The 12,608-nt window shown below is 43.4% G+C and overlaps 2 protein-coding genes across 6 annotated transcripts in view; one reads left to right on the top strand and one right to left on the bottom strand.

Moving 5' to 3' along the window:
- The window catches only part of LOC143039558 (leucine-rich repeat serine/threonine-protein kinase 1-like), a 57,185-nt gene that overhangs the window by 44,331 nt on the left and 246 nt on the right, over window positions 1–12,608 (bottom strand). For 4 of the 5 annotated variants that reach the window (XM_076209756.1, XM_076209759.1, XM_076209760.1 and 1 more), the window contains exon 2: window positions 5,566–7,242. In XM_076209756.1, the coding sequence (XP_076065871.1) occupies window positions 5,566–6,898 (1,333 nt within the window). In that variant the 5' untranslated portion in view covers window positions 6,899–7,242. Of the gene's footprint in view, window positions 1–1,268; window positions 1,481–5,565; window positions 7,243–12,608 lie in introns of those variants that run through there. The other variant, XM_076209762.1, reaches the window with a different exon arrangement.
- Window positions 1,766–4,360, top strand: LOC143039223 (PHD finger-like domain-containing protein 5A). The gene is made up of 2 exons (XM_076209089.1): window positions 1,766–2,059; window positions 4,134–4,360. Exons 1-2 carry the CDS (start codon window positions 1,867–1,869, stop codon window positions 4,271–4,273), a joined length of 333 nt encoding a protein of 110 aa, XP_076065204.1. The 5' UTR covers window positions 1,766–1,866; the 3' UTR covers window positions 4,274–4,360.

The raw sequence follows: 12,608 nt of genomic DNA, 5'->3' as shown, positions 1-12,608 counted from the left end.
TTGAGGAAATGCAAGCAGAGTTGATAAGGAAAGGTCAGGTCCTCAAAGCTGCACCTCCAAATGACAATGAGGAGATTGATGGGGTTTGAAGATGGGGAGCAGGGAGAAAGCTCTCCTTCTTATGACTTCCTTGCAGGAGCACCTCATCCAAGTACCTGTTGTCAGTCCCTATAGTGGTGAAGTGGTGGGTGTATAACAGGTCTGACTGTCAATACCTGCTGTGGAAGAGCTGTGTTTTTGTTTCACTGTTTTTGATGAGGAATAGGGCAATACTTCATCCCTAATGTGCTGAGATGGATGGTGGGGGTGGATGAACGGGTATGTGTATGTGGTTTGGCTCAGCCACTCTCTGTATGTGGAGGAAATATCTTTGTGATATACATTAGTATATGTGTGTATATATACATACATAATTATACATATATCTATGTTAGCAGTAACCTGTATTTCTATCTTTCGGGTGGCTATATTGTACCAAGTAAGCGCTGGTGGCATAATCGGAAGCATGCCGGTCTTGAATTCGCTTACTTTGGGTTCAAATCTCTCATTCCTGATTCCCAGCAGTGACTCTCATGACGTTTGCTCCCCACCTTAACTTTAATATTGCGCTACAAAGGTGGAACGGTACAAGAAGTACAGGAGACATTTAAAGCGGGATACTACAAGTTAAAAGTTATCAACATATTTTTTGTGTTATTATAAAAATCAATCTCATGCAATTAATACCTCCACATACATATGCTAGAATGCCCTTTTTCATACATACAATGGTGGACAGGACAGAAAATAAGAAATATCACGTAAGAAAGTTTTGTCCTGTATCTAGAAATAAATGTTTATGTAATCATGGGCCTTATAATCTCCATAATCTATTCGTACACAGAACAACATTTCATGTATTATATTTACAATTATTCGATTGTAAGCAAACGTCTGAAAAGGTTTTTCGAAACAATGTGAAACTAGGTCAAGGAATTACGTTCAATTTTGAACGACGTAACGAAGTTTACATCTTGTGCATATATTTCTACACGAGAGATATGATGTCGAACTTATAAAATTTCAATTTTGTTTCATTTTGACATCGTGAAAATCTGGTACCATACTTTCTCAAAGCTTGCGAATTATGATAAAATATTACATCTTCATAATTTTCATGCATCTAAGCATGTGTAATAAGATTCCAATGTCTAATGTGTTTAACAAATATTTTCAGATAATTGAATATAACGAAATGCACATATACAAAAATACTGGAATATAATTACACTGCTTGATAAGTTCAGCTGTTAATAGATGGAACAGCATGGAATCAAGCAAATGTTGACTCCTCCACTATCCATATAGAAGTCCGCAAATATTCCCGTACGATAGATCTTCATACTGCGCTTCAGTCAACAAACAATGGTTTTCTAGTTGAAAATATTACATCTCCACATACATCCCAAGTGTTAACCCTAGCAGTGTATACTACACACTGTTTCGGGATATACTCTTTGACCATTTGTGATCTCTAATCTCAAATAGGCGATAAGATAAGAAAATGACATCTTACTTCGAATGCGCAAAAACTGTTGCTATTTCGGCAAGATGTTGAATACAAATGCGTTATACATACCCAAACGCTAACATAAAGCGAGCAATAATCAAAACAAATTCCCCAAAGTTAACTGAAAGAACATGATACGGTGTACCGGAAAGTTGTATCCGTAAATGAGGAAAAAGGCACACTGCGCAGCTTACTGCGCAATACATCGATTATGTGGATCCCGCCGTTAGTTGCTGATTCGCTCGCTGACTCTTGGAGCTTATCATGATCTTTACCTAAACAACAAGGGGAACTAAGTGCAACACAGTACTTTTATAATGGCAAAGCATCATCCTGACCTTATATTTTGTCGAAAACAACCTGGAGTAGCTATAGGTCGTTTATGTGAGAAATGTGACGGCAAATGCGTGATATGTGATTCTTACGTGAGGCCCTGTACTCTCGTTCGCATTTGTGATGAATGCAACTACGGCTCGTACCAAGGCAGATGTGTTATTTGCGGAGGCCCAGGTAAGTGTTGAGATCCACACTGTTACCTGAAACAGCTGGTAATTTAAGAATTATAAAATTAAATCTTGTGTGCGTTTAAATTCTGGTTCAGTCAACCCCAGCCCGTCTCATGACCAGAATAGGCTTACTGTTTGAAGATCTAGTACCTACTAGTAGTGTTTCTGCGCGATGTACATCAGAGAGGGAAATCATCTCCCTGCCATACGCCTTCAAAACATGTCAACACCCATTCAGGAGTTGCAGAACTTGCAGCCCCAAGGAAATGGGACTCAGAACCAGAGCCTGAACCATAATTCCTTCACCATTTCTCTTGAAGAGAACAGAAATCTTCACAAATTTCCCGAAACACGCAAGTACAGACATTAAACAATAGACTTACATTGTCCAATAACTCCTAACTAATGATTTAATAGAAGAAATAGGTTTTATTTTAGTTGTGTACACCTACTCGATATAGCGTTAGAAAATTAGATATTAATTTTGTAAATTATAATACATTAATGTAGTATAAGATTTTCTTGGCGGAAAGAAATAACAAAAAACCTTGCTACAAGCAAATCTACTATCGAACGAAGCCGCTAGGATACGGTCTAGACGCCATGCTGTCATCTGTCCAGTCCAGTCACTGTCAATTAGTCGATGGCTGTGGACCGGGTGTCCTCTAACTCCAGGTTATGTTAATAAGCGCTGTTACAAAGACAACAGGGCTTCCTTGGACTTTATTAGAGAACTTGGGGTTCTGCCGTCGTCTGTTAATTGTCCGAGGTACAATAATAATCAGCCCGTCAGCATCCGTGATGACGGCAACAACCTGTTGATCTTTTGAATTTGAGGTACTGAATCACTAAATATAGGTTAGATAGGTTAGAATAGACGAATTTATCATCCTTTCATTTCTTCGACCTTGGCATCTATCAAAACAAACATGGCTTATCATTCAACCCCCACGACTTTGTTCCTTAGTAAATCAGTTTTAGCAATTTTTGTTGTTATTGATTTGCGCCAAGAAAATCGCATATTACGTTGATGTATTATAATTTACAAAATTAATAATTAATTGCCTATTGCTATATCGTGTAGGTGTGCACAATCACAAATTAACCTAGTATTTTTATTAAATCGTTGGTAAAAGATTTTGATGAGAAAAAAATACTATAAAGATTAATTTCAAGACAACCTCCAGCAAGGTTCACGGGCCCCAAATCTTGCTAAGGCACGCCACAACACCCTTCAGAGCCGAACGACAATTACAGGCTGCACAAATACAACACCTATGTACCATTTACACCATGAAACAAAAGTCCTCAAAATTAAGGATCACCTCGAGATGAGAGGCACACAAACACTTGCCGTATCATCCACAAAGACAGCACACCCACTACATTACATAGCAGAACACCCACACACGACAAGAAACATCTAAACAACACCTAAACTCCTATATCATGCACAAATACTTTCTTCTCCTCCACAACCACCAGACACCTTCCTCCAGAAGCATATCCATAATCATATCACTCACTGCTCCATCAACAAACTGAAAGAACATACATTGCTTTATGCCAGACCCCCTGATATCCATTCCTCTGAATCCTCTCCTTCGAAAAAACAGTCCACCTGGCCAGGGAGATGATTTTCTGACATCCACCTCGCAGGACTACCCTTACAATGCCTTGTCGTTGGTTGTCCACCAAAATATACAGTGTCATCCCAGAGGGTGACCAAATGGGTTTGGTTGGAGAGGATTGCATTGATTAAAGTGATGACATGTTCAAGGAAGTTGGGGTGAGGTGGGGTGCACTGTGGATCAACTGGTAGCATTTGTCTCATAATTGAACTTTAAATGGGACAGGAGAAGGTTAGGAGCATACACATGGCTACAACCATGATTATCACCCATCACCATTGTGCTAAGAACCGGAGAGGTGCGAAATTCGAACCCATGAATTAGATGATGCAAAAACTTCTCATCCATGTCAAGGTGTCTTATTTAGTGGGGAATGACATTAAGAAAGGAAAAGTAAAGAGATGTATATGCATAACAGAATTGTGATTTTGAATCATTTTCTTTCAGGAGTGTCTGACGCATACTACTGCAAAGAGTGCACCGTCCTTGAGAAGGACAGGGATGGATGCCCCAAGATTGTCAACCTGGGTTCGTCCAAGACTGATTTGTTCTATGAACGGAAAAAATATGGTTTCAAAAAGAGGTAGCCAATGCCATTTCTTTTACTGGATATCAGTGTGTGTACAGTTTTGTATCATTTCTATAAAAAAAATTGCAATAAATATTTTTAATCATGTCGCTGATTTCAATCCCTTGAGTAATTGTGGAAAATACTTGCTCGATGTTAAAAGGAACTAGAAGCAATTTTACTAATGGAGACCACATGAGAGAGATCTGTGGATAAAACTCGTGATTTAACTTTCTAACTTCAGCATCAACAGATTTTTAGTATTTATTCATAAGATATTCAAGACCTCTACATCAATGTGCAGCCACATACTACTAATTATCTATTCTACAATCTTATAAGGTTCTGACCTGTAACTATACGTTAATAATGCTCAATGAATGCCTTAAACGAGTTTATTTTTTCCCAAAGGCCAGATGCAGATCATTTGTGCTAGGGTATTTCAATAGTATATGAGAATGATAAGCACACACAAGAACCCTCGGATATATCCAACCCCTCCTTTCGTCACATCACATAAACGGCCCATCAAATGTAACATTAAAACCCCAACACAACCCTTGACAGAGGAGACAGATGGGTGCATCCACAGAATTCGTGGCTGAAACAAGTTGAATGAACCTGTCAAGAGTTCTTTGAAGTTGGATGGGGGGCTGCCAATGGGAGCTTTCTCAGAGAGATTGTGGGGACTGACCGAGGCGTGTGAGTGAAGCCATGCGCTCCCTGGTGTATGCTCCCAAATGATAATGACCTCTACCCAAAATCCTACACGTGGACAAAATCACCTTGTAGTACTCAGAACAAATGCACCAGAGATAAATAACAATGAAATATTTGAGGTAAATGTAATGCTTTGACAGTGCTGGTAGTTCCCCTCCCTTGGCTGAATTAAGATATCTGGTCGCAGCCATAACAAGTGTCATTCAGTTAAAATTACGAAATCCCTATCTCAGACAGGGCTAGGATGAAGCCTATGTAGGAAGACCTTTTTGAAATTATGAGAATTTAATGTAGTATGCCTTTGGTACAAACTCGGTTGCCGCTACACAGTTTTGACCTGTCTCTGCCCCTGATCTCTTGCCCAAGTAGCGATGCTCAAAGCTGCTTGGCCACCGAGCATCCCATGATGAATGTGCAAGTTATGAATGGCAGTAAAAGAGTTGAACATGAGAGGTTTAATCTTTTCACTACAGGAGGTCTGTCTTGGGTGAATAAGCATGGAGGGAGACTGAACAAATGCACAAATGAACACTACTGAAAGAATTGCTACCATCATACTTTTGGAGAAAAAAGAAAAGAAGTTATAATTACCTTTGCCATTGAAGTCCAAATCCTCCAAGAAGTAACAGTATGCATCAGAGGCCCTCTCTACGGGTCTGGAGGCACGATAGACACGCTGACCAAAGGGGTTCTGATGCGAGGGCGTCGCGTTCGCGCCCCGGGCTTTCCTCCGCAAGATTGGCGTTTCCACCGTGCTGTAGCGCTTGGTTTGCAAGCTGGATTTGTTAATGTAATCGGGTTCAAGGAAACTGTACCGACGTGAAACGTCCTGGACGCCACTCCTCCACTTGTGCTTTGAGCCGTCGAGACTGGTGGTCAGTTCCCTTTCTATGGAACTTATCTTTTTCAAAGGTATGAGATCTCTTACGGGAACGTGCATGTCCTTTCTGTCGGAGGCCCTGGGGGTTCGGAAGGACCACCTCCACTCTGAGAGTCTCTTCCCGAGGCTGTCGTTTCGAATCCTTTGGAATGGAGACTGGAGCGGACTGGGCCCATTACCCTCGGCAACCTGCCGAACAGGGTGTTGCGATGGGATGTGTGACTTGGAGCATGAGTGACACTCGTTAGAGGGCGTGGCCGACCCTTCCTCTTCGTCACAAATACAGTCTTCGGGAAGTTCGGTCACGACCTCGATCTTGCCGTTGATACTCAGCCTAACACGCGTCTTTTCAGAACTTCTCCCGCCCTTTGCCTCATCCTGGTCTGACGCTTCAGTGTACGATGGTAATTTGTGGAAGGCTGGGGAGCTCTCTGATGGTTCCTTGTGGCCGTTTGTGGAGCAATCGTCAGGGACAGGGTCTCCAGTCAAAGCCGGTGAAGGTTTTTGGTCCAGAGAACCCTCCACTGCCTCGCTGCTGCTCTCCGTACTGTCCACCAGGGCCTCTTGACACAGAGACACGTAACACTGATCTTTATCCAATAGGGACTCAGTCGCCTCAATCACAGAGTCCTCAAGTTCCTTCCCGATTTCAAACTCTCCGCACGGAATTCTCTCGTCCACTTTACCGTCACCACTCAGTTCGAGACTTCCGTCCTCGAAACCGCTCTCCTCCCGTGAGTGCATCGGTCTTCCAGCTGGCTTTAACGGGAGGGATCCCTTGCTGCTCGCCGGTGGAGAGCCGTCGAGATGTTTCGATTCTTGGCTTTTCTCTTCCGGCACTTTGGGCCGTCTTTCTCTCTCATCTTGGCGATCGGCGCTCCAGTCGGTAAAAGCCCGTACGACCCCAAGGTCACCCAGGAGGGGGAGTCTGATCCTCCTCCATAAGCTCTGACGTGTCGGGCTGCTCGGCTTCTTCTCCTTGACATCCTCCGGGGTCCTGGAAGTCTCTTTCGCTTCCATGATGCTCGTCACGGAGTCCTTCATCCCTTGACGTTACGAGAGACCATTTCACTCGGCTTCTTTACCCGACAGTAAGTGCTCGTCTCTACTTCGGTTGATAATTTCTCTCGACTTTTCTTTTTCAGCATTTTAATTGGCGAGATGGTAGTCTCCATCTTTTCACAACCTCATGGGATACACATCGTGATATTTAACTGTCAACATGTACCTAAATCTACAAATTTTATATGAAGTTTTTCCTCACATCATGTCAGAAATAAACTCGGCTGTTCATTTTTCTTGCAGTCGTTTTAGTTACTGAGTCTAGCACTTAAAGCTCCGTGTCTTTGTTACAAGACCTAATCGTAATGTACAACAAGCAGCCACCTCTGAAAGACAAACTGAATTATAAATGGTGTGATACTCAACAATCAGCATTCTTAACAAGACATAATTAGAGTGCACAACAAACCACTGTTTTGGCATGTTTGTTTCCGTGATATCCTAACAATAAATTTGTTGTTGGGTCCTGCCGTGGAAGAGCTGTGTCTCATTGCATTGCTTCTAACCCAAGCGGTGCTGGAATACTGTTGAACAGCGTGGGGAAAAAAATGCTGGGTATGTTGATGGCGTGTGAAGGGATTCATACGTGTTCCACGTGTCTGTACGAGAAGTCATCCGTTAGCCGTTGATTTATGATTGTGCAGTGCAGCGAAGCGTTCCCTGCTAACAAGTAGGTGCAGAACAAAGTCGTTCGGGTCAAGGGACACGTCTGCCCGAATGAAGCAGTCTGAAGGAGTTGGCCAGAAAAAAAAAAATTAAGTTTGCCCGTAAGCTTAAGGATCTGCATCGACTCCTGGAGCATAATTTTTTTCTTCTTTGTTGTCAGTCGATTTTATTCAGCTCAAGATGACCTCGCGAGGATTCAGACACCATGCCAGGGGATTTAATTCATTAACCTTGTGCAAACAGAGACAGGGGCAGCTTGCGAGCGTGGCCAAAGGCGTTATCACACTAGGCTATTTTTCCTCCAACCTCCAATTTATCGACGACACTGTCTTCTCCAGAGGTTTTTCCGCCATAAAATAATTATTTTGCTTCCTCGATAATTTACGTAGAATGTTTTTGTTTGTTGTTGTTGTTGTTGTTGTTGTTGTTGTTCCCTAGACTGCCTGTCCGAGCAGTCCCGTCTCCCCAGGGAATGCCACGGCCGGGACGGGGTTTTCCCACAAATCCTTTATATAGAGTGTATGTTGTATTGTCTGCGTGCCCGATTGTGTATAATGCAGTCTTCCATGACGTGTTGGATAGTATGAGGTGAAGTGTTGCATCCTGGGCATTTGTCAACAATGCGGTCATCCCGTCTCTTCTGGTAGCTTAGAAGGCCTACTGGGTGGTGGCCGCATCGCAGTCTGGCCAGGTGGACTCTGTCCTTTCGTGGGAGAGAGGATTCAGAAGGATGGACATCAGGGGGTCTGGCATACAGCAATGTGTTGTCTTTTAGTGTGTTAATGAAGCAGTGAGTGATGTGATTCTGAATACATTTCCGTAGATCCTGTTGCCGCAGCGTCTTCGTCGTGGGACGCCCCCCAACCCCCTAACCCCAAGAGTTTGGGGCCAAACAGCGGCAAACAACCCTGGCCACCGGCGCTACGCAGGTGGGACCTGTCCCCAAGAGGGGCTCTCGGTCGCCTGGACGAGTACCACTTAGAATGTCATTTGATAACATGCTGGAGGAACATTAACTTCCTCCAGCATATGAGATTCCTTCCCGGAAGCTGCGGGCTGCACAGCTGCTCCAACTGTCGGAGGGAAAATGGCTCAGTGTGATAATGATTTAACAACACCCCCGCCCCCATCCCGTGTCAGGATGTGACGCAAACCGAAAGATTTCCTGTCCATGACGGACGACAACACACGGCGACGTGACATGACGTGACACAGGCGTGTCATCCGGTGAGAACGTGACACTGACACAGATCTCTAGGTTGTGTCACTTAAGGGGTTTCTGTTCTTCGCTGTGTCATGACACTGACGTGTGTCACTTCCTCTTGGAAAGTAGTCATGTTGCCACCTTCCGCCAATCGATTTTAATCAGCTAGGAGGAAAGCGGGGGAGGGGTTGCCTACAGACTTGAGATTCACCATGGTCTTGGATCACGTGTTGGACTCGTGATCGACAGCTATTAACCTACCGGATGAGAGCTCAGGCCTCGTATGACCGATCTATGAGTAATACTGTCACCTTACACGCACCCCTCTCCCAACTCCCCGCCCACGAGGTTTGGAGTAACAACCCGCAGCGCAGCGATACTGGAATTATTTCAGCCCTGGCGGGATTCGAACCCGGACCGCCGTAGTGGCAGGCGAGAACTCTAACCACTGCGCCACGTATCGTTTTGTGTGTATGTGCTGGTTGTCGTCACGTGATTTTATTTAACCATGGGGGAGGGGAAAGCTCATTATAAAGATTAATACTTATTTCACTGTGTTCGGGTTGCATGGATTAGTCTCGTGTATTTCGTCTTACTGCCGCCAGGTGATTTTATTCGTGTGAGGGGGGGAGGCTACATCATAACTTTACTAATCAAAGACTAGTCGCTTTGGATTGGTCTGGTTACTACATAAACTAAAAAAAAAAAAAAAAAATAAACGGGGTGAAAAGACAGAAAACGGAGTGGGGTTACAGAAAACGTAATGGAGTTACAGAAAACGGGACTTGATCACAGAAGACGGTATTTGGTTGGCTGATGCGCCGTATACTGAATACAATCATTTGTGAGATTGAAATAAACATTGTATTGCCAGAAACAAGAGGCTTATCGCTATAAGGAGCCACAAAACACGTTTGCCCTAAGTGCTAGGGTAGCTGAGCTGCACTATATGTTTTGTCGGAATAGAGGAACCTTGTCTTGTACATACTATAGGGGGATCATGTTTACTAATATCTGTGAGCCTTCAAGACGTAGAGCTTTCCTTGGCTGTACCTGTCGCTGTGCAGCCTTACAAGCGTTTTTACACAAGCTGGGGACTTGGGTCCGCTCTCTCTCTCTCCTCTCTCTCTCTCTCTCTCTTTCTCCTCTCTCTCTGAGACACCGAGGGAGGCGAGGCGTCCGTCTCTGAGCTGGCCTGACATACGATACCAAGCGAAAAAAAAAGAAGAAAAGAAAAATGCTTCCAAGTTAACATGGCGGCTGAGGTGGAAGAATCTTGTCCTGGTGAGGCGACATGACGTCACGAATGTAAACAAACCAAAGGGACATTGAAAACGCGACCGCTTATTAGGAATGGTTATGCCCTTCATAAAACTATCACTAATTTATTAAATATCTTATATTTCTTTCAACTAAAGGTTGACTGACACATCGATATATACTGTAATTAAAAAATAATAATAATAACGTCATCATATAAATTTAATGCTGGCCAGAGCACGTGCTAAATTTACGTTTTTACGTTTTACTTGTCACTGTGTAATAATAAAATCGACTGGTATTAGGCAGAATAAAATATAAAGTGTACCGCCGCGCCGTGTTGATCCTGTAATTCTATTACTTGAGGTGACACAGGCAAATTAAATGACACGCCACTTGTGTCACATGACACGTGTTATGTGCGTCACATAATGAGACGTACGTCACGTATGACGCATATGTAAATGGGACGGACAAGCTGACGGGTCAGTGACGTGACGTCTTGCTATGCAACGTTGTGTCACCGTCACGTGCGCCAGAGAGAGAGCGTGTCATGACACTGTTAGACTCGTAGTACGCACCACGTGACACGAAATCGTCCGTTCGTCATGTCAGCGATGTTGAATGAGGACGTGGACCGTGATACAAGTGATACGTCACGTATGCTCATGATACATAATAATAATTATTATTATTATCATTATTGTTATTGTTATTATTGTTATTGTTATTATGGTTATTGTTATTGTTATTATGGTTATCGTCATTATTGTTATCATCATTATTGTTATCATCATTATCATTATGGTTATTGTTATTATGGTTATCATTATTATGGTTATCATTATTATGGTTATCATTATTATTGTTATCATTATGGTTATCATTATGGTTATCATTATTATTGTTATCACTATCATCACTATCATCATTATCATTGTTGTTGTTGTTAGATAATTATTATTGTTGTTGTTTCCACTGTATATTGTTTATTTATTGCATACAACTTCGTTACAGACCAAACGGTCTCCTCTCGGCTTGATTGTAACACACTGCAGCACCTGTAACACCTATAGATGGTGTTATACTATAACACAGTATTACTTGTTTACTGGAATAACACGGCCATGGGCGATAACACCGTATCACAGGCTTCCTATGTGTTATGTGCACCGCAACATGAGATGCAGATATATCCTATGGTGATAACGGTCATAGGTAACACTATCACAAATGGCAGTGTTGAATACCACTCGTAATAATTGCCGAAGATAATACAGTTACATGCTCAAGATCGGATTTCGTAACACAATATCACAAGCAGGCGTGTGATAACACGGCCAAGGAGCACTGGTAACACTGTGCTAGAAGAAGTCGTGTATCACAGACGTGTTAAACACAACACGGGCCTTCGCGGACGTGTAAACAAAACAACTGGTTTCTGACAAAACTTAGCACGCGTTGGTGTTAGATATAGCACTATGTGATAGATCCACGAAATGGTGCTGTAGCACGCACAGCTGGGTGCTAACAAGGATTCATGAATACCACTTCATAACACCGTATCACAAGGCACAACACTGGCGTACGCATGTATCACACACAAGTGATGAAGACGACTCTATCACGTGATTTTGTATTTAAAGATTGAGTTCGCTAACACTGGTAACACAGGCTAGTGTTAGATAGCACACTTCAGAACAGCGGTATCTAGCACATAATGGTGATAAATAACACGTATGTGGGTGCTAGATGATGTGTTATCACATATACTGGTACATTCTATCACATGAATAACAAATAACACAACACCGATAAATAACACATTTTTTAGCGTGGGTGATAACACATATTCGGTTTTTAGTGATATCTAACACAGTAATTTGTGTTGTGGTGATAATCAGTTAGGGTGAAAATGGTGTCTGAAGGGGTTATCACACTGGGGGGCTATTTTCCCCCAACCTCCGATTAATCGGCGGTACCGCCTACCTCCAGCACTTTTTCCGCCGTCAAATCACTCCCTGGCAGAATGTCATTTGCCGGAGGAAATCTATGTTCCTTCAGCAAATCTTCTCCAGCAATCGGAGGAAAAGTAGCTCAGTGTGATGACGTCTTAACACAGCGGTAATTACCACCAGTATTGGGTCTGTGAGATGTCGCCTTGTCTCACGGTTTTCCGAGTTGTCCCTCTTGTGAGGATCACTCACTCGCCAAGAAGCACGGGACTCGATTTCGTGAGAATTCTCGTGAGAAGGACTTTGCGCCCGGGAGTCGAGCCCGGGCTGGGTTTTCCAGCTCTCTGTCTCACGTCGTCACTCTCACGTCACTCTCACTGAAAAGCTTACGCCGCAAAGGACGAACGAACGAACGTGTTCACGTCGTCTCACGCGATCACTAGATAACGTTCCAGCCCAGGGGGGGGGGGCACCTTCTCACATGTTCACGTCATCTCACGTGGCACTCACGAGCCCGTGAGTGCCGCGTGGCACCAGGTACTCCATCCACAAGGCGTGAGGGGTAACGGAATCCCTGTCGTCACTCCTGAGGGCGCTGAGGTTCTAC

This window comes from Oratosquilla oratoria, chromosome 26 (genome assembly GCF_046742065.1).
Source record: "Oratosquilla oratoria isolate Oo_2021 chromosome 26, ASM4674206v1, whole genome shotgun sequence".
NCBI lineage: Eukaryota > Metazoa > Arthropoda > Malacostraca > Stomatopoda > Squillidae > Oratosquilla > Oratosquilla oratoria.
This window is presented reverse-complemented; position numbering and strand designations above follow the sequence as displayed.

Excerpts from the sequence above, each read along its gene's own strand:
- LOC143039223 (XM_076209089.1), top strand. The coding sequence starts at position 1,867 with ATGGCAAAGCATCATCCTGACCTTATATTTTGTCGAAAACAACCTGGA. Across the intron at positions 2,060-4,133 it reads TGTTATTTGCGGAGGCCCAG|GAGTGTCTGACGCATACTAC; the intron begins GTAAGTGTTGAG and ends ATTTTCTTTCAG.